The 21,998-nt window shown below is 45.8% G+C and overlaps 1 protein-coding gene and 1 long non-coding RNA gene across 4 annotated transcripts in view; one reads left to right on the top strand and one right to left on the bottom strand.

Moving 5' to 3' along the window:
- Gpc6 (glypican 6) overlaps positions 1-21,998 on the bottom strand; it is a 1,054,610-nt gene that overhangs the window by 65,344 nt on the left and 967,268 nt on the right. Inside the window, exon 7 of one of the 2 annotated variants that reach the window (NM_001079844.2) lies at positions 21,815-21,844. The exons of the other annotated variant lie outside the window; for it this stretch is intronic. Coding sequence (NP_001073313.1) covers positions 21,815-21,844 — 30 coding nt within the window. The remainder of the gene's footprint in view (positions 1-21,814; positions 21,845-21,998) is intronic. 2 annotated transcript variants of the gene reach the window in all.
- Positions 4,390-21,191, top strand: Gm52110. 2 transcript variants are annotated; one of them, XR_003951109.1, is made up of 3 exons: positions 4,390-5,467; positions 6,231-6,473; positions 14,801-21,191. It is a non-coding gene; the product is annotated as a predicted gene, 52110 (long non-coding RNA). The 2 variants fall into 2 exon arrangements; XR_003951108.1 differs by lacking the exon at positions 14,801-21,191 and adding an exon at positions 9,365-12,921.

Genomic DNA, 21,998 nt, shown 5'->3' with positions numbered 1-21,998 from the left:
AAAGAAGATGAGATCTGCTAAGGGCTCTGACTCAAACGCTGTGATTTCATTTCTACCGTTTTGCTTTTAATGACTGTTCTGTCTCCCTTTCTTTCCCCCCAGACTCCCACCTTCTTTTTCTCCTTCTCCACAGCAATATGGCTTCCAGCACTGGCTGACCACTGACTACCCCCACGAACAGCCTTTGGGATCAGACAGTCAGGATTTGAATCTTACTTCTGGTGTCTATCTGTGACCTCTCAGAATGAGCTGCACTTTGGACTTGAGTTTCCTGCAGAGAAAAATAGAGCAGATCGTGCATCATTCCAGGGCCACTGCAGGGATGAAGGAAGACTAGCCCATGTGTATTGCAAAGTCATCTAACAGCACAGTTCCACCCCTGTGTTTGGCTACAATGTTGGAGAGAATTCACGAAGTAAACTAAAGAGCAACATGTTAGCTTCCTTTTGGGAACAGCAACTGCCCAGGCTCTGCCAGCAGGCTTATTCCAACTGGCTCTCCCCAGGTGGGTAAGCTGAAACTCCTTTGACCATAGTTTAACGTCTGACAGGGGATCCCGGGATGAGTGCTCTTTGAATGAATACTGAGATGCCAGCTATACAGAGCCTGCACAGAACTGGGCTCTAGTGAGTTTTATGGCCTTGGCTACATTGAGTGCAAAATCTGGAAGACAGTTAATACGAGTAGAAAAATTATCATTAACTAAAACTTCTAGGTTGGAAATAAAGTGAAAAAGATTATACACAAAAATCAAGGAGCCCTGAGTATTTCACAGCTAACTGCTGGAGCTCACAAGTCTGTGTGGCTTAGCGCAGCCTTAGGAGGGAAAAGCACACGGATATTAACTCATAAAACATATGAAGAGCCTGGAATCCTTCCCCACCCCGGACGCACAGTCCAACTTCATCCCTAAATCCCTCATCTATGGCTCTCGGGAAACCCTTGTCATGTGCAGAATCCTCGAAATAATTTCCAGAAACTTTCTGTAAATACAGAGAAAGACAAGGGGAGCCTTTCTGGTAACATTCACATACATAGCGGCTAAGGAGAAAACCGTCCTTGTCCTACCCAGGGACCCTTACATCTGTTTCCTCTCACGCAATCTCCCTACGTCAGATTCACTCCCAGCGAAACTCATGACTGGTCATTTCAATCAGAAGTGCCAAGCTGATTGTGTTTATGAGAAATGTCAAAACATGCAAAAGAAAAAAAACTTCACCAAAAATCCTTCAGAAAACGAATCCTGTTCTTTGCCATGATTGGGTACAACTCAGTGATGTGTCTGTGTGAATCCTAAGTTTGTAAACCATACATCTAGGGTTCTGATCTCAAGGCCGATTCAGCCACATTTTGATTGCTTCATACCAGAGACCAACAGCTGAGCCAGCTCTGGATCAGGGATACTAAGCCAGCAATAAAAACCATGTACACAGAGACTCTGCAAAGACTCCTCATCTTCCAGTTTGATAAAAATGTTCAAACTAAACCAGCAAGGATATAATTTGAACAAGCTGTTAGACTCAGGACGCTAGAATCTTTTGCTTAAATCTGTTGTCTTTTGTTGCTTCTCAGATTTGAGATTTCACCATGGAATGTATCACCAGGGGCCATTTGCATGGGATTAGGCATAACTGGTTAGTCAGACCTCAGTTCAAGCCAGCTGCTATCTGGGACATGCTTAAACCTTCTAGTGACTGGATGCATGGCTTTACAAACACCTACCAGGAAAAAAGAGAAGCCAAGTGAGGGGAATATGAGGTCTTCAAAGCGCTGGGAGTGAAGAACAGCATGCATGTTTTCAGACACCAAATAGACTCACAGGTGTATTTCCATTTCCCCAACCAAGCCTGAGCAGAGCCTCCTGCCCACATCCAGTCATCTCTTTCATAGAAGCCATGTTGTCCAGGACACTCTGGCCTCACCATTAACAGGGACTTACTCTTTCATAGAAGGTGGAGATCAACTCTTATGATAATACAGGATTTTTGATAGCTTCTTGATGAGAAAAAGAGATGGGAAAGTGAATGCTTTTCCTTCTGGATAAAACTTTTATTGCCTTCAAAGTTGGCTCTTTGTGTATTGTCTAAGGGCTTGACATGGTCTTCAAGGAGGGCCTTTATCACTTGACAACAAGTGAGCTTGCTTTCCCTTTGAGGCAGCCATACTCCTGCCTTTGTACCTTTGTTTCTGAGTTTAACCAACGGATTCTTCCCTAGACGACTCCCCACGGGTGAACTGAATGTATTTGGTCAGGGAGGGGACATTTCCACAGATGTTCTGGTAGTTTCTATACGGTCTCAGAACACAGCGGAGGAAGAGTTGTCTTTTGCCTCACCCAGCTTTACTACAAGGTTGCTTATGTTTGGTTGGGATTGGAGCTAAGCTGCTCCTTGTAACCAAATAAAGGAATAAGCTCAGACAACCAGAGAAGACACAACGTTGGCTTCATGTCAAGGGTGCTTTACATTTGTGCAAGCCTAGTAGTAAGTAGTACGGAAGCTTTGTGCAGGCGATAAATAGCAGCTACCTTCGTACCATGGGCCCAGCACTAAACATAGAAATGGGCATGCATCTGTATGTCCTGATTATCTTTGAAAAAAAATGGGTTGCTGAAGCTGTTGAGATGGCCCTGTCCTTAAAAGTGCACACTGCTTGCTCTTAGAGGGGACCAGAGTTTGGCTTCTGGCACTCATACTAGGCAGCTCACAACCTATAATCCCAGCTCCAGAGGAGTTCCGCCCCTCTTCTGGACTCCATGAGCACTTTCACTTATGTGTATGCAAGTACACCCCATACAGAGACGCATATATGTCTCACACACACACGCACACACACACTCATACACACACACATGCACACCCATACACACACACACACATGCATACCCACACCCACACACACACACACACATGCACACCCACACCCACCCACCCACACATGCATACCCACACACACACACACACACACACACACATACACTGCTGATCCCTTCAGATAAACTTGTCTAGCTTGAGCTTAAAATGTCCAGCTGAGGCTTACCTAATCCCTTCTCCAACAGGAACGTCACAGAGTTCTTAAATCAGTGTGCCAACTAGAGAGAAGGCAGAACCTCCAAATCAGTTAAAGCATGAAGGAGAGAGAGGGCATATATTATGAATATTTAGAGGTGATGCTATCAAAGCCATCTTACGACCTCCCCTCTTTGGGTCATCCCAGTAGAACAACTCCATATACAGTACATGAAGCAGGCCGACCCCCAGGTCCTCTGCTTTTGCAGTTTCTCCGCTGTCCCTTCTGAGACCCCACAGGGAACGTTATGGAATGTGTGGCTCAGGATCCCACGATTAGCACAAGTTTTAATAGGGAAGAGTCCAGAGGTGCGCTGTCTACCACAATGTACCCCAGCACCATCCGGAGCCTGGTTAGGTGCAGATTCTGATGCAGTAGGGCCTGGAATGGATTAAACATCTTCATTTTTAAATGAACAGGAGAGACTGGTCTAAGAATTTCATTTTGAAAGAGATAGAGCAGTGGATGCCAGTTGTAGCTTTCCAAATACAGAGGCCCAGATCATTCAGGAGCCAAAATAAACAGCACCAGTGGAGCCAGGCCCCAAAGCCCCAGCGTTCCCGAGAGCATTCAGAAGACATTAACGTAGCGTCAAGACTGAGAATTGCAGCAACCTGGGCTCAGAGAAGTGAACTGACTGCCCGAGATTACTTGGCCAGTTCTAGTAAGGGGTTTTAAATGAGGGAAGGCCTTGTTTGCCTGGTGAGCCTTGAAAGGGCTCCTAAAGGTTATCAGCAGGCAGTTGCACCGTAAACAAAGCTGCTTAGTGTTCTGAACAACGGGGGATTTCAGAAGAGGGAAGGTGGGGCTGGCATCGACACTGACTGAGGAACACCCTCTTGTGAACCTTTCTCCGTGAAAAGCGAACATCTCGACAGGAGTAACTCAGAAGGCATCCTGCCTGCCTGCCTGCCTGCCTGCCTGCCTGCCTGCCTGCATCTACCTGCCTGTCTGTCTGTCTATGTATCTATATAGCTACCCATTTATCTATTATCTATGTATCTATGTATCTATCTGTTTCTGTATCTATCATCTACCTATCGTCTAGTCTATATATCTGTCTGTCTGTGTATCCATCATCTATCATCTATATTTCTCTGTGACTGTACGATCTGTATAAAGCACATGAATGTAACGTGTAGAACGTGCATATACATGTACAGTATATGTTGTTGGGGGACTGACTGCCCCTCTTAAAACCCCTCTTTTTAACCTTTCTCCATGAAAAAGCAAACATCTTAACAGGAATAACTCAAAAGGCATCCTGTCTGTCTGTCATATGCATCTATCTATCTATCTATCTATCTATCTATCTATCTATCTATCTATCTATTGTCTCTCTATCATCTGTTTGTCTACATATCATCTATCTTTGTGACTTTCTCTGTGACTGTGATCTGTATAAAACACATGAATGTATACGTGTATGATGTGCATGCATGTGTAGGATGTGTGTGTGAGAGAGAGAGTGTGTGTGCATGTGTGTGTATGTATGTGTAGGATGTACGTGTGAAAGGTATGCTTGTAGGGTGTACATGTGTTAGGATAGGCATGTATGCATACTACAATGCATTTATGTATGTATTTTGCCCAGAGGACAGCGCTGTGGGTCAGTCCCCCCTTCCCCCTGGCTGAGGCAGAGTCTGTGTGCTGTCCATCGTAGTATGAGCCAAGTAAGCTTGGTCTGTGAGCCTCTGGGGATTCTTCTGTCTCTGCCTCCCATCTTGGTGTCAGAACTTTGATGTTATAAAGGAATGCTGCCATACTTGGCCTGACATGGGCTCAGTGTTCATGCTTTTGTGGCAAGCACTGCCCACTGAGCAAGCTTCCTACCCCTCAAAGGCACATTTCAGTTCAGAAGTACCTTCATCTGCATTGATGAGTCACATGATCGAACTCCGAAGGCTGAGTAATCACATTTGGCTTCTGCTATGCCCCTTGGGAGGTTCAAGAAGTCATGTTTGTGGGAACGGGCAAAGTTTCCGATCCAATGATTTCTTTCCCATATAGGCCCAAGGTTAATGGAAAAAGAGGGGGAAGCAAAGGCAGTTGGGGAGATTTCTGAACAATCCAAGATTTTCTAGGTCCCCGAAAGGCACTCAATCTGACAGAGTGGAAATCAATTTCCATGAGGAAACACAAATTTTGGTTACGATTGCACAGTTGTTTTTATTGTAATTGTTTGAGATCTGATATTTTTTTTTCTCTCTCTCCAGATCCTGTGGAGAATAAACTTCCCCTGGGTTGAAGACCTTGGCTGTGTAATTTGGGACAAGCTTCCTCAAAGAGGAAGTGCAGGAGGGAGTCTGCTCTGAGAGGACTTGGATGTTTCCCAGACTAAGCAAATGGCAGCTGTTCGGGACACTGAGGTACAGCCTGCTGCTGGGAACCGTTCCTGGTAGGTAGAGTATGTGAAGGACGTGGGGGTGGGGCACGGCTGGGACCACTGAGCTCCTGAGAAAATTTATAGCCCAGAACACACGGGGGACCCACTTTTGGCCAATGTTTTCAGAGGCTTAAGTTCAAGCATGACTTTTTCTATGCTTAGGAGATGTTCCTGACCACATTTGTTTATTCTGACTCTCTGTTGGATAACAAAGAAATATTGGACCTTCGCTAAAAGCCACTAACTAGCTATTCTGACAGGGAAATAAAACCTTGAGGGCTTCACTGCCTGGAGGGAGGGCCTCATCTGCTCTCAAAGCCCTCCCCAGCACAGCCGGCCCGGCCCAATTCTGCCACAGGATTTACATCTGCAGGATTTGGTCTTCAACTTTTGTTGAACCTACATGGAGTCACTGTTGAGAAGTCCCACAACCAAGTAGCTCACCATTGGTTTGCTCAAGGACTACTGAACTTCTAAAGTTCACTCCTTGATGTAAAGACTTATCTCAGAGGCTGGGCAAGGGGAGAAGCCCTGCCTAAGGCTACTCATAGCTGCAGGGCCCAAAGTAGGACTGGAACCTAGGACCCTGACTCCTAGTTTAATACCCTTCTATGGCAGCCCATCCACTCCTCAGCAGACTATGTAGCCTTGGACCAAAATTCTAGCTCTGATCTAGAAAGAAAAAAATGCAAAATTCAGTAGACAGGCCGCAGGATGTTCGGAAGGAGCATTTCTTAGTCTGTTTACCATTTACATGCAATCTTTCTCTTGAAAGGCTTGCAGGAGACAGCACTGTCTTCCATGGGGGCCTGTCATTGCGTCTATTTCCAACAGAGTCGGGGAAGTGGCAAAGACTGCAGCTGACATCAGCGAGACCCATATCAGAGGCAGCCAGAAAGCGGAGCTTCAATCCCACACTGCCACCAAGTGTGATGTTAGCTTTTTCTGTCTCTGTCGGGGAACTTGCTTTCAGATGAACTCTCTCATGCACCAGCCACAAGGTCAATGCACATGTCTTGTAAGTCATTCTCCCCCAAAAACATCCACAGATGTTTATATTAGTCCTGGGGATGCCGAGATGAAAATGGCTGACAGTCAGTAACCGTCTACCCAACATGGTGGGTAGCATCCATCCGAGTCATTTCAGAGCTTGTTAAATGCAGAGATTTGGGGCTGAGAAGAAGGGCTCAGTAAGCAGAGTGCCTGTCCTGCAAGGATGAGGGCTAAGTTCAGATCCCAGAACCCATAGGAACTGCCTACAGATGCTGGCACATCTGTAACTGCAGCCTATGCAGACAGGAGGATCCCTGACACTCTCTGGCCCACCGGTCTAGCAGGGTTGTCAAGCTTCAGAGACCTTGTCTCAAAACAGAGATTAGATAAGGACGACCTCCAATACTGACCTCTACGACACACACACACACACACACACACACACACACACACACACACACACACGACATCACATATAGAGAGACACAGTATAGATTTCCTGCCCTCGGTCTCCCTTGGCTGATTTACTGCACCTCTTGGTTGGTCGTCAGTTCTTTTTTTTTCTTTTTTATTAGATATTTTCTTTATATACAATTCAAATGCTATCCCGGAAGTTCCCTATACCCTCCCCCCACTCTGCTCCCCTACCCCCTCCCCTCCCGCTTCTTGGCCCTGGCATTCCCCTGTACTGGTGCATATAAAGTTTGCAAGATCAAGGGCCTTTCTTCCCAGTGATGGCCGACTAGGCCATCTTCTGCTACATATGCAGCTAGAGACACGAGCTCTAGGGGTACTGATTAGTTCATATTGTTGTTTCACCTATAGGGTTGCTGACCCCTTCAACTCCTTGGGTGCTTTCTCTAGCTTCTACATTGGGGGCCCTGTGTTCTATCTTATAGTTGACTGTGAGCATCCACTTCTGTATTTGCCAGGTACTGGCATAGCCTCATACAAGACAGCTATGGGTGGATACTTCATTCCTCTTTAGAATAGGGGACAACTACCCATGAAAGGAGTTACAGAGACAAAGTTTGGAGGTAAGACGAAAGGATGGTCATCAGTTTTAATAAACATTTGATGTAGGTACTCTCCCACGTGGTCAGAATGCTGGTCTATCAGGCAGAGAGGCTCTTAATAATAGCAGTGACAGCTCTCTCTTCAGCTGTGGCTTTGTAATGCAAAACATCTCTGGGAGGCAGAGGGTAGCCCTTCACTAATTTCTTTCTCACCAAATTCACAGGGGAGCATGGGGAAGCAGTGTGGATGGAAAGTGGATGCTAACATCCTCAGGTGTGCGGGGTGACTTGGCTTCTCGGGGGAAGGGACCTCTTAGCGCTACTCTCCTCTGCCCTATGCTGGAGCTATTTAGGGAAACCAGGGAGAAACCACTGACATCTATTTGGCTTGACTCTGTGATACATAGTCTGTTAGTAGGGAGACGAAATTAAGAGCCCCCCACAAATGGAAACAAGGCGTTCGTTCAGGCTTGGCCTTCTCCTATTTGTAGTCAGTCTGAACACCTAGTGTTCCCGTGAACGCACGGTCAGGATGAGGCGGGGAAGGTGGATGGCGGTGCCCCCTCCCCCCTGGAGACAGAAGCACAGCGGCAGCGACCTCCAAGTGCCTGGCGTGTTTTAAAACACTTGCTTTTGTTTTAGCTCTGACTGTAGGAAATGAACCGTGATGTAAAAACACCTTGGTTCTTGTGCTGTGGCCTAGAATTTCAGGAAAGAAGCCCCAACTGTGAGGGAGCCACAGGGTGGGAAACGTGGGGCTGCAGGGAACAAGGGAGGGACGAAAGAGGCCATCACCAAGCCGATGGAAACATCTGTGAGGAGGTGCTTGGTAATTAATCATCTCTGTGAGATTCCTATAGTCCCCAAGTCCCTCGCACAAGGCAGTTTGCTGACACAGGGGACAATACCACCGCAAACGCCGCCAGCAAAACTGTTACAGCTACACAAATAGCCCTGCCCAGCAGCAGGCATTGGGTCCGGTTTTTAAAATTATTGTGTGTGAAAAAATGCCCGGGGAGTGCCTCCTCCTATGCCTCGGAATGCCAGAGTCCCACGTGCAGACTGAGAATATCTGCTGTCTCACGTTGGTAGAGGTGGTGACCGAACTGTAAGCCTGACTGTGAGAGTGAGACTGTGGGTAAAATAGCGTGGGAGCTAGAAAGAAGACTCGCTTTCCCCACGCTCGTGGAATAGCCGGTCTCATGGGAGCAGAGGTTCTGGCGACTCATAAGAGCCTGAGTGTTTGCACGCTGGGAAAGAGTTTACCAAAGTCCTCACCTTTTGGGCTTCCGGAAGTTAGGGGACTCACTGGAAGGAAGGCCTTATCTCTTTATTTACATTTTTTAGTAGAAAACAAGACTACATAGGTCACAATTTCCTGTAGGGTTAATTTAAAATGTATCCTTGAAAAGGAGAGATAGCTGTTGTAGTTTACTGATTGCAAGAGATCTATCATGTTGTCACAACAAGAGGGGAGGCTCAGTGTGTGTGTGTGTGGGGGGGGGGCATGTGGTGCCTGTAAGGGCCAGCAGTGGGCATGAGATCTTCTGCAACTAGAGTTGCAGGTGTTCTCAGCTTCCTATCAGGGCCTTGGGAACAGACTCAGGGCCTATGTCGGTTTGGTTTGGGCTCTTGCCTGTGAGCCATTTCTCCAGCCCCTATAGCACCCACTTTCTTTGTCACATGAGTAGTGAATACAACAGGGTTTGATTTTACTTTTCTTTTTCTTTTTGTAATTTCATGGCTTTTTCCTCATTGCGAGATATATACTACTTCACTATATTCTGATATAGACATACTTGCCACACGTACTTCCACATATATCTGATTTTAGCAGGAAAACAGAATAAAAATGTGTGTTGCAGTCACACCATGACACTGTTTAAAACTGTGCTATTAGGTGTATTACTGGATATGCAAGTTGAAAGGCAAAGAGCTTCGCTGGTGTGATTTGAAGATCCATCATTTTACTGCTGGATCCCGGGAAAGCGAGGATAGTAGCCTAAAGTGGGGATCAGTCCCTTCCAAATGCAGAACACATGTTCTGGATTGTTCTCCTCAGCGGCTGTGACTGATGGGCAGGGCTAGCTCATTGCTGTCTCCCTCCGTTCCTGCTGTGGCCATCTTGAGGGAGGATCCACATTTGTGGTGTGGACAAAGTCTATGCCAGGAGCCTGTCATCTTCTGCTCTGTTTCCCAAAACGCACAGTTGTGTGCTGAGAGCTGACGTGAGCCAGCCCACCACATGAGTGTTGCTGGTAACTGAAGAGCCACGTGAGTCACTCTGGCTAAGGCTTGGAGAGGAGCTGACCACAGCTCCGGATAATGGGATCCTTCGGATGCAGAAGACAAACATGTGCAGCAATGGTTTCAACCCTTCAGCCCCAAGTCAGAAGTCCCGAAGGGCAGTTCAAACTCCCGCAGGCATCTTCAATTACCTGTGCCGCAAGCCTCTTCTGTCCAATCGACAGGCCCATGGCTTTGACTCCTAATCCACAATTCAGAAAAACAAAGTGCCTGACGATACTGGGAAGCACCCGGGATGAGTGCTTAGGACCCTGGGCCTACAGTCAGCAGCCTCTGGGAACAGGTCAGCCATTGAAGGAGAAGCACCCTCTGGAGCAGAGCTGCTTGAAGGTTCTGGAAACAACCCCAGTCGTTGCTGGCATCCAGACCTACTGCTCTTTGTCCCACTGTTCCCCCGAGAGTCTTTCTGTGTTTTCCTTTAGCTGGGTGACAGGAGACAGAACAGTGCCCTTTTCTGGGTCTGTCATCGATTTAGTGAAGTCAGTCTGGGCTGGAAGACTGGTCCTCACACCAGCAGGGTAAACCTCACACTCCTGCTCTCCTTTACCCATCAGGGCTTACGGAGCCGGGCTGTGGAAGAGAACAACAGCGAATCTATTAAAGTGCCTTGTCACCGCTGGGTTGGCCTTTGGTAGTGGCAGACATATCACAGGCCCTATAGGGGTGTTACATTAGGCCTTTGGGAATGGAAACCAGCCCGAGGGGTCTCCTCATGGTTGCTTTCGGCTTTGCAAGGGAGGCAGCACCATGCAAACCACCCGTCTGTCTGTCCTGGAGCCCTTCACAAATGTGTAGCCTCCGTCTCAGGATGTGTTGCTCTGTGACAGCCTGGAGGCCAACCCTGCTGCAGCCTGGAACTCTGTTCTGTTTTGTCCTGCAGACTGATAGCCAGCTAGCCAGCCAGCCAGCCAGCCAACCAGACAGACAGACAGACAGGAGAATTCACTGGACATCAACCCAGAAGTAAGGAGAAGCCTGGGATCTTGTGCTAGTTTCTCTGTCTTTTGTCCTCGGGCCACTAGCCTGAATATTGTGCTTATGTCCTAGTATTTGAAAAGGAGAGAGGTCAAAACGGGGCAACATAAAAATAGCTGCAAGATTCCTCTTCTTGCTGTCAGTCCTGTAGTCAAATCTGCTCCCGGAGCACTGATCATTGTGTAGGGAAATGACCGTCGCAGACATGTCCCTGGTATTCACCTTCAAGTGATTCTTTTAAAGAGCAATTTCAGATGTATCTCACCTTCATATTCATTTCTGTCACCTAATTTGGGTTTTCATGTCCTCTGCTGGCTCGTCTTCCCAGCCCGGCTTGATCGTGTTTTAAAAGCCTTTCTGCAGCAGTCCTGGGCAGTGATGTGAGGCCACAGGCAGGCACTTCACCCTCAGAAGCGTGTCCCTCGTTCCTCCGAGTACCATTGTTCCTCGAGGTCATTTTCATCCACCTCTTAGCTGCATCCTTCCTGAAGGCATTCACAGGACTTGCGTCTCTCACCAGCTTCTCAGATGGGCACATGGGGGATATCTTGTCATCTGCTTGCTCTGTGGCTGGGCTTACAGAAGTTTCCTTGTGGACTTAGACAATGAAGTGGGAAGCCAGCACCCACTCACTCCCATTTTCTACATGTCCTCAGTGCCCAGACCCACCTGCACCTGGCTTGAGCCTACCCTCATTGCTGAAATGTGGAGCCTAAGTAGATACTTATTGTACAGACTAACGGTTAGGGAAGAGGTGTTTATGTGCAGGCTTGTGTTAGACTCATATCCCACCACATGCCTGAATTGTTTCAGCTGAATGTTGTTAATAGCTGCCGACAATCTACTATATCTATTAATAATGACGACTAGGTTTAAGGCAGACCACCGCTTGCTTAGCATGGATAGAAAGCTTACTTTTTATGCTGTCATACTACAGATACTTAATAAATATTTCACAGTTCAGAAAATGAGACGAGATTAAGAAATTCCTGAGCTCCCACATGGTCATAACGTGGCATCTGCGCTTCAAACACCTAAACCTTGAGGACAGGAACACGGGAATGCTCGGGGGTGGGGGGGGGGGGAGGACAAGATGCTCACCTGGAGTGTAGGGGAGGGGAAGAGCAAGGTGAGGGAACAGTGCTGCCAAATGTGTGAGGCTTTGCTGTCTTACAGTTCTCATTTGGAGCCACAGCAGCAGGTGTGATGAGACCAAATAGAGCTCTGTTTCTCTGCCTGTCTGAGGCAGGGAGTGAAGGAATGGAAGGAAGAAACGGAATACACTTGAGTGCATGCCAGCTGGCCCTGCAGACCTGTGTGTTAGTCAGTTTCATACCTCTGTGACAAAATACCCATGATGTCCACCTTGCGGGGGGGGGGGGGTGGGGTGGGGTGTATTTGGGCTCATGGTTTTAGAGGTTGAGTGTCTGGTTTCTTGGCCCCTTTGCTTTGGGCTGTACGAGCACAGAGCTTCATAGATTATGGGTTGGCAGAGAAGGAGAGGAAAAGGAATGTGAGGGTGGGATCCCAGGGTTCCTTCTAAAGGCACCACCTAACATTCCATGTTCCTTCTGAAATAATCCACTTCCCACAGTCTACCACCTCCCAGGAGCACCATAAGTTGGTGACCAACCTTTTGGCATTCTGGTCTTTGAGGAATACTAAAGTCCCAACCCATAACAACAGGTATATCAGTAGCATCATCGTGTGTTCAGGTGAGTGATCTCAACCATCTGAGACGGAATGTGCACTCTGAGATGCCTGCCCAGGGCCAGAGTCACCACATAAGGTATTTCTTAGAACATATCCAAGCTGTGAAGTGACACAAGGCTCTACTGTGAAAAGCACTTGAACTAAGATGGGAGATTAGTTGCCAGACCCCATACAGCAACTGGATGTCATCACCCGAGAAGAGTGTTCCTGAGTGACCCACCACCCTTCAGCCAAGAGTTGACAGCTCACTTTTCTATTCTTTTTGGACAATTGGTCATACTGAGAGTGTGTGGTGGAGGAGAGACTTTCCAGGTGCCAACATAAAAAAAAAATGTCAGTCCACTTTCGTGAAGGCCAGTGGCTCTCATAAGAAGTGGTATCTTTTAATTAAAATTGGCCATGCATGGGAGAAGCTCACCAGCATAGAGGCTCTCTCTCTCTCCCTCTCCCTCTCCCTCTCCCTCTCCCTCTCCCTCTCCCTCTCCCTCTCCCTCTCCCTCTCCCTCTCCCTCTCCCTCTCTTTCCCTCCTCTCTCTCCTGTCTCCACTTTGTATATATTCAGAAGTCTGGTCTTAAGCCTTGTGAGACTTTGTTCCTATGAAAGACTTGGGTCAAGAGGCTCAAGCTTGGTGGCACTGGAGCTACAAAGATGGGGAGTGAAATTTGCAGAGCAAAAGTTCATATAGGTACCTGGAATAATATTAGCCAACAAAACCAACTGTCCTGTAGCTCAAGGAAAATGTACTCTCTAGAATCATTATCAGAAACAAAGGACCTGAATGAATAAGTATTGCAATGCTCTGATGCAAAATGGTTGACAGATACCTCATTAGGTCTAAGGATCTTAACACATTGCTGGTGGAGGAAGGGACCCTATGCAAACCTGTGAATGTGTGTGCATGTTTTTCTGTGTACTTCCTGGGAAATATAGAAAACTGGATCCCCTGACAGCTCTGCATCTAGTATCAACTAACACTACCACATGAAATATAGAAATTATAATTTTAAGGAGTCAACAAGTTGGCAAGAAAGTAATAAATATTCAAAAGCATAAAGCTAAGGAAAAATGGAACTCTACCTAGGACTGAGAGTCTCAAGGCTGGCTTCAGCCAGAAGGACATTTTCCAGACCTGGGTACTTGAGCTTCGGCTTTATATGCTTGGCAGTTGAGTAAAGAACAGAAGATAAAGAAAAGCTTCAGTGATGAGCTTGCAGCATCCCCTCAATAGTGGGGGCCTCGGGGTGATCATGAAGTACAAATAGCCTTCAACACAGGCCAAAAGCATTCCTATCAACTGTTCAAGGAATATAAGTACACACACACACACACACACACACACACACACACACACACACACACACACGGTTGGAATACAAACAAATTCTAGATAAGATCAGTAAACTCTTCAACCGTTCAAAGGATAAGTTTGAGGGCAAAATGAATGCACATCAAATGGAAAAGGTAGAAACAAGAATGTGAGAGGCAGCAAGATGTCAGAGCTAACACATTGGAGAGGAAGAAATAAGAGCCAGAAACCAACAATGAAATCACCGCACACAGATGGGCTCAATGGAAAATTATATATCATGAAAAAAGTGTTAATCCACTGAAAAGGGGAGTGGAGTGAGTGAATCTCATCATAGCAAGAGGTAAAGAAAGGCGAGAGCCATGCAGAATCCACTGAGCGCATGTGTCATAGCTTATGAAGTAGGAAAGAAAGAAAATGAGGTAGGTTGAAGTAACATTTGAAAAGATAACGACTTGGAATTTTCCAGATTAATGAAACACGCATTCAGATTCAGGAATCTCGGTAGAGCTTGAGTAAAATAAATAAACAAGTGTAGAGCAAGTGCCATGGTGGAGAACTTTTAAAATGATAAATTATATCAATTTGTGTGTGTGCACACATGCATGAGTGCTTGTATCATGTGTGTGTGTGTGTGTGTGTGTGTGTGTGTGTGTGCAGATCAAAGGGAGACTTGCTGAAGGAAGTTCCCTGTTTCTCTCATGTGGCTCTCAGGCATTGAACACATATCGTCAGACTTGGTGGCCAGGGACTTTCACTGCTGAGCCATCTCACTGCCTAGAAGTTATTTTAATGGAAGTGTAATAAAAATCGTGTGGCTTTATTCCCTTTATTAAGAAACCTGCACCAAAGAGAGGATGAGACATCCTAAGCAGCTTCCTGTCCTTGATATCAGTTGCAAACAGAAGATTTGATTTTTTCAGGCAACAGGAGACATTTTCTCAGGCATGTGTCTTGTTCTACAGACAGCCTCTTGGTCTTGGTGTTTTATATGAGATCAATTAAAGCCCTTTGTGTCTCTGTATCTTTCCCAGAGCTGTTCCTGCCCAGGCCCCTTCTCGCTAGCTCTCACTGAGCAAGAAAAGAGAAGCCCAGGAATCGCTCATGTTTGCAAGGGAAGAGATGAGTATATTCCACAGAAATGAATGCCAGCTCCTTTGAGGCCGTTTACTGAGGTCAAGATCCATTAGAATAAAATTTACAAAGTCATCAGTTTCCTCCTTCATTACACATAAATAATTTATGAATTTTTATTGTAATTTTTCTCCCAGTAGATTCAAGGCTCTTGGATTTTGCAAATGGCTCCATACAGGAGCCAAAAGCACACATATTCCCCAGACTTCACTGCAATCGATACGCTTGCTCTTGCTGTCAGTTGCTGCAATTTTCCTGATTAACCTGTAAAAAGTATTCTCCTTCACGAACACTGCTCAGAAATAAACTGATATTGTAAGAGGAGACAAGGGCAGGTTCCAGAACACAACTTCTTGGTAATCTTAAATGATGATGTATGAAAGAGACACGGGACGGGGGGAAGGGGAGGACAATTTGATTTGCTCCAACAAGGTTGACCCAGAAAGGAGAGGAGCAGAAAAATGGCTTCGCCTAAGCAAACATGACATGAAGTCATAAAAGATGGGCACTCTAGGGCTGCGATGTGGAAGCTGCCTGGGACTATGCATTGCTGGATCCAGAGGATGCTTAAACGCCAGTGATAAAATCGTCTCTACTCATTCTGTTTCCTGCTGCCACTGTTTCTCCGCAGTAACTCTTACATCTTTCTTTGAGACTCTATCACTGAACGTGTAAGCTGCGGCTGACTCAGGATTCAACCCAAAGTTCGGATGGACGTCATAAGCCGCTGATGCTAAAACATCCGTGGGATTTAGACAGAGACGCTGCTGTGCTGGGGCGGGGCACACACTTTTCTTATTTTTGCCAGTACTGGGGACTGAACTCAAGATTTTGTACCTGCTGCGAAAGGTGAGGCCCTCTACACCCGAGTTACATCCCTGGCACCACTCTTTTTACATGCTCATTCTTTCAAAGGCACAATAAAAAAAAAACCATCAGTCTATTGCATACCGATCATCATGGCATGTTCTGATTTAAATTGTAGTTAATTGTATTGCCATTTTTCTGAGGTATTATGCACTCCGACTCTGTCAAGTTTGGACCAACAAATACTTCTTGAATGAACAGTGACTGACAACTCCGTATGTGTGTTTTCAACATAAGGTTTATCTTAATTACTGGGGATGACAGAGTAGATGGTTAGTTTAGAAATCTTGACTGAGGGATGCTAGGAAGTTGGGGGGGGGGAGGAGTAGGGATGGTCCTGATCAAATGAATTTATCTCAAGCAATAATTTTTTTTTTAAAAAAAAGGGTTAAAAAGGAAAAGAAAACTTGACAAAGTTGCCACGAACATGTCTGTTTTCTGTCTGTGTGAGATACACACCAATATCCATGCTGGACTTTTGGAAGGCTGTCCTGGTCACATGACTCACTTTGGTCGGTTAGATGTGAACCAGGTGATACACTCCTCCTAGGTGGAGATATAACAGCTACATGGCCAAGTCCTCCAACCACTGTGCCTGCCGTGTGAAGCGCTAATGAACAGCTTCTCTGTCACCCAGAGTCCTGGAGGAAGGGTGTTATGGTCAATCCACAGTGACACTTGGCATGAATAAGAAATCAACGTGTTTGATTATACCACCACGGTGGGGCTCTCCCCAGAGGCACATTTGTCTCTTCTTGGCTCATGCAGATCAATAAAGTATTGCAAACTCTTCTAAAGATTTCACATCTATGCAAACATCGTCTCCCCCAAGTTTTTGACAGCTAACAATATAGTGGCATTCCCGCTGCTCATAGTTCATTCATTTTTGGCCAGCCTGGCTGCTTCCATTTTCTAATAGCTTGGTCAGTCTTTAAGTTGTAAGAAAACACCTGGGGAGTCAGGCTTCCGATGGTAATGACCATGAATGAGCTTAAGTAATAGAATTATTATGTACTGCAGATATCTCTCCACCTTTAACATTTATGAAGCAAAGTCAATTCTTACTCGAGTGGGTTTCTTTTCCTTTGGTTTTCTCGACAATGTTTATGCCTGAGGTTTATTGCCAGCAGTGGAGAGGATCCAAGTATGCTATGGGGATAGCCAAATTCTAAATGCTTTAAAATATATGCTATGGGTCCCAGAGTCGGTTAAAAGCCGATTGATTATACAGCAAATATATCAGAACTGGTAGTTATGAAATATCCCATTTCTTCAACTCTATCTCTCATCAGCATGAACCTCACATTGGGGAGTTGTGGAGCAAATGTCTCAGACAGCCTGGAAGAAAAATTACTGCAGGTTTTCCACGACAAGAAGAAGGTTTGGAAGTATTTAATGCGCAGTATTTACTAAAAGGCCCATGTCAACTGATGTCTTATATGAACAAAAATTTTTAATTTCGACAGTTTAGTATGGCTTGCTTGTTGAGATTTTTGGATCAATTCACTGAAACACCAATTTCATTTCTTGATAACAGAAGATAACAAGAATGAGTGGGCAGATGGACTTTTCATCTGGCTAGTTTATAACTGACAGAAAAGTTCCCATTTAATTTGTTCAAGATGCGGGTAGAAAGTTCTAGTGTGTGAAAAAGAAGATGAGCTGTTAGACACGGCCTAGGATGTTACAGATGTTTACTGTATTCCATTTGCATATTCTGTCAATGATTATTCATTCGTTAATATTCCTTCTTCATTTGTTTGGTGTAGTCCATCCTAGATTATGAAATCACACTCCTATTTACTGTGAGCTAATGGTTTAGGAAGCTCTGTGCCAGCTACTGTTCGCTGGAGGATGTCTAACAGAGTGGTGTCTTTGATGAGCAGGAACCCTGGCTTTTTGATGACACCAGCACGAAGCCCTCACTGTAAGCCGATCTTATGTGTCAGGGCGTTTTACTGAGTGCTACGCAACTGGGGAGAACGCAATACTCAAACGTGTGGATTGATTGGAAGTACAGAATGCATCAATTTGGATTTCAGCTACAGCCAAGGAATCCTGAAAGAAAGTTTCAAGTCTGAAGAGTCGAGTCAATCTATTAGCATCTTGTAAGACAGACCCGAATCTACATTAGTCCTATCTGAGTCTGAACAATGACATGGAGATCATGAAGGCTTTTCCTGAACTATTTATGAGACTGGAGGAGCCTTTAACTCAGAGTTGAACATGGTTTTTTATTTTATTATTATTATTTTTTTTTTTGGTAGATCGCCTCGAGACTGATTTTAGAGCACCCAGACTGAATAAAAAATGTGCAAAGTGTTTCCTCCTTTAAGACTTGCACTGCGTTTTTAATCACTCAAGGCTCCATAGCATTCTTTGGACAGGTCTCTCCAGCAGTGGTGGAGACTGTGTAGGCATTGTCTCCCAGGAAGTTATGTGGCTGGCTTTCTGAATTGTCTATCTTTCTCTTGGTGGTGTGCAAGCCCATTTGATGAAATCCAGTTATTCCCACTATTCTTTGATGTGCCTGAAAGAGTCAGTTCCCAAAGAGGGGAAACAGTCCAGAGTCTCTTGGCAGGAGCTGCGGATTCCACGGCGGCAGCAGCCTTTCCGTGGGTTTCCAGCAGCGCTCGCCGTTGAGTTAGATTTGTGCATCCTTCAAACCCACAGACTAAGCAGCATATCGCGGAGATAAGTCATCCCTTTTTATGGGTGTCTTCCGAGAGTCCCCACTTGGGCCCAATCAAGTGCAAAGCCCCTGAATGGAAAAGGCAGTTCTCTGCAGCCTCACGCTGCGTGTGTTGCCCGTAGAACAGCAAGAAGCACACGGAAGAAAGCCGGGTGCGCTGGTTTTCATGTATTTTATTTTCTCCTGGCTTTGAAGGCGCACTGCACTTTGCTGCTGTTATTACCAAGGGTGGAAATGAAACTGGGGTGTCTCAGTGGGGTTTTATAGCAAACAGACAAAGCAGGTTCAGGCAAGACAGGGCAGCCCATGATGGGAAGGGGATCGGGCAGAAGCAGTGTTTGCAGGGGTGAGTGGGGCGTAATTTATTCAGCTGCAGCAGAGACTGGAAGCCAATCTAACTCTGACCCACTTATCTTTAGGAAATGAATTAAAGTAGAGAGTCTGGTGTGGTGTTGTTGGAGAAGGTTTGCTTTTCCTTATTCAAGCTAAGCAAAGATGGAAAGGTGTGGGTGTGTGCGCGCAAGTGTGTGTGTGTATGTACGTGTGTGTATGTACGTGTGTGTGTGTGTGTGTGTGTGTGTGTGTTGGGATAGACTGTGGAAGGGATCAGTTCCAACCCCAAAAGAGGGGCTGAATCCCCAGAAAATAAAAGGGCTTCTTAAATCCAGCCTGACACGCTTTGAAATGCAAAGTGGTGGGCCCCTGGCCGAAGACTCCTCTGGGGTGGCAATGAAATGCCCTGGCAGTTTGAAGTGAAAAACTATTGCCCAATCCTCACAACCCAGGCTTCCTAAATCACACCCAAATGTCCCAGAGGCATGGGAGAACACTTTTTACGAGTGGCATTTTACTCTGAAAACAGTATTAGCCACCAGGCTGGACAACAAGTTCCCAGTGTTTCTGCCATAAATGTTTTGTTTCAAAGCAATAATTAAAAAATATATATATATATATATATAAAGTCCTCGCTGCACCTCCCCTCCAGCCAGGTTGGAGACTGAACCTCGGACTGTGTATATACTAGGACAGCAGAGACCCCCAAAGTGCATATCTTGATGGTGTTCGGTCATTTCTTAAGCCTGTCTGGGGGATTATTAATAACAGCTTTGGTTCTACAAACACACCCGTGAATTGAGGAAGACGCAACTCCGTCTTCCACCTTTCATTATTCCCATTGGATTCTTTGCATCCTAAACACAGTCTCCTCCCCCTCCCCCTCCTGGCCCCTCCCTCCATACCCTTCTCCCCTCCCCATCCACTCCTCCTAATGTTTCTCTTCAGAGAAGGACAGGCTCTCAAGGGTATCAATCAAACATAGCGTATCACGTTGCAATAAGACTAGGCACCTCTTTTGTCAAGGCTGGACCAGGGGTGATCCGGTAGGAGGAAAACGGTCTCAGATGCCCAAGCTGGCAAAAGAGTCAGAGACAAGCTCTGGTGCCACAAGAAGACCAACAGTAGAATTGGGGATATCTCAGGGATGAGCTAGAAACCTACTGCAATGGTAACTTCCTGTAATCTATGACGGTGGAGAGTCCAGAGACCTAGGATATGACCCAACCCGACTGGCAAAAAAAAAGTCAATGAAATGAAAAGATTTCTAGTGATAATGATACCCTGCTATACTCATAGATTGGTGCCTGACCCAGCTGTCTCAGGGAGGCTTCCTCTAGCAACTATGGGGACAGATGCAGAGACCCACAGCCATACATTAGGCAGAGCTATGGGGAAGTCTGTGGAAGTAGGGAAAGAAGGATCAATTGTAGGAGTCAGCGGGTAGGGTCAGGGGCATCACAACAAACCCACAGGATCAAATAATCTGGGTGCAAAGGGGTTCCCAGACACTGAGCCACCACCCTGGAAGCATGCACGGGACTGACCTGGGCCCTCTACATGTGAGTTACAATTGGGATGCAGATATTTTTGATAAAGTCCTATCAAAAGTAGAGTTTGGGGTTTCCGTGTTTGGTGATAGTAGAGAAGGAACTCCGGTAGACACGGGGTGTTAATGTGATTACATTGAAAGGAGGTGAAGTTCTAGCGGTGGAGTTACAGGGTCACACTGGTCCATGTGTTCCTGAGGTGATGTACGGGGAAGACCATGTGTATACCACCTGACTGGATTATTCTGGCTATTCATTTGATCAAGCTAACAGAAACCACGCCCAACCGTGACTCTTCCCGTCCTCTACTTTAGTATGAGGAACTCGCAAGCCCTTTGCCTTCCTGTCTCTTCCTCTCTTTCTGGAATGTTCCTCATTCTTTTCTAGAATGTTCCTATTCTAGATTGAAGCTTTCTTTACCTCATCCCAAGTGCCCTGGGAATAGCCCTTGAAACTGTGGATGCATTGCTACTCAGCAGGGACGAGTTATTTTTGAATTAAATGAATTTGAAAGGAGAACTATCACACAGTACTGGTACCACCTAGTTTAAGGCAGGAGGAAGGTGGACACAAAACACCATTGATGTCATGAAAATGCTCACTGAATACACACGTACCCCTGCAAAGCAGATGCCTTCTTTTACGGTCCTAGGACACGCATGTGTAGTGTGCAGTGAGATTTGCTTTGTTTTGTTTCAGAGAGGGTATACAGCCCTAGGCTGGCCTTGAACTCTCTAGGTAGCCCAGGGTGGTTTTAAACTGGAATTACAATATTCACCACACTCCCAGCTTAAGGGTACAGGTCCTTTGAAGGACTGGTATTGTCAGGAAATAGCTTTCTGAGAGCCACATTACATAATGTTTTAGTTAGTGTAACAGCCAAGGTAACATAGAATTTCTGTCCTCAGACCAACACCGGCCACTTTCAGATAAAACAATAGCCAGTACTCCCTCCCACAATGTTCAAACAAACCAACCAAATGAAAACAATGCACCTAGTACGTTCAAAATAGGAACAACAATGAAACATATTGCGGGAAAACGGTTTATTCCATAAACTAATTTAAGCCCCTAAATTCTATGTTCCTGCTAATGGAAAAATTAGCTCCTTGGGCCTGAGAGTCCATGTTTGTTTTAATTATTATTTTATTAATAATTCTCCAGCACAAGAAGAAAAGGCCAAGATAGCCCATTGAGATGAGCTAGTTTTTCAGGCAGACAATAGTCTGAATATTGAAATAGAACTTAAATCAGTCACCAAATGAGGTAGTGTTCTACAAAGATTGGACTGAAAACCTTGCCATAGGGAAAGACTACCCAAACAGGTTTGAATCGTAAATACCAAATGGGGAGGAAACAGGGCAACAAGTGGTCAACTCATCCCAGATAAAGGGGCACGGGAATGGGGGATGGCATTTCTCAGGAACGTTCCAGACAAATGGGGTGAACAAAAGAATGAGCCCAGCGCTTACACTGTGCTGCATGGTCCTCCACACAGTCCTCTGGGAAGCAAGAGGAAGACAGATTCAAAAGAAAAACAGAAAGAGATTATTTTATACATCATAGCACAGCATAGGCACAAAGCGTAGATGCATCAGTTGGCTGACATTCCATCTACCCCGCCCACATTCTTAGTGACTCAGAGACATACAGTGA

Source organism: Mus musculus, chromosome 14 (genome assembly GCF_000001635.26).
Source record: "Mus musculus strain C57BL/6J chromosome 14, GRCm38.p6 C57BL/6J".
NCBI lineage: Eukaryota > Metazoa > Chordata > Mammalia > Rodentia > Muridae > Mus > Mus musculus.
The sequence above is the reverse complement of the archived record's forward strand: the minus strand, read 5'-3'. Positions and strand labels throughout refer to the sequence as shown.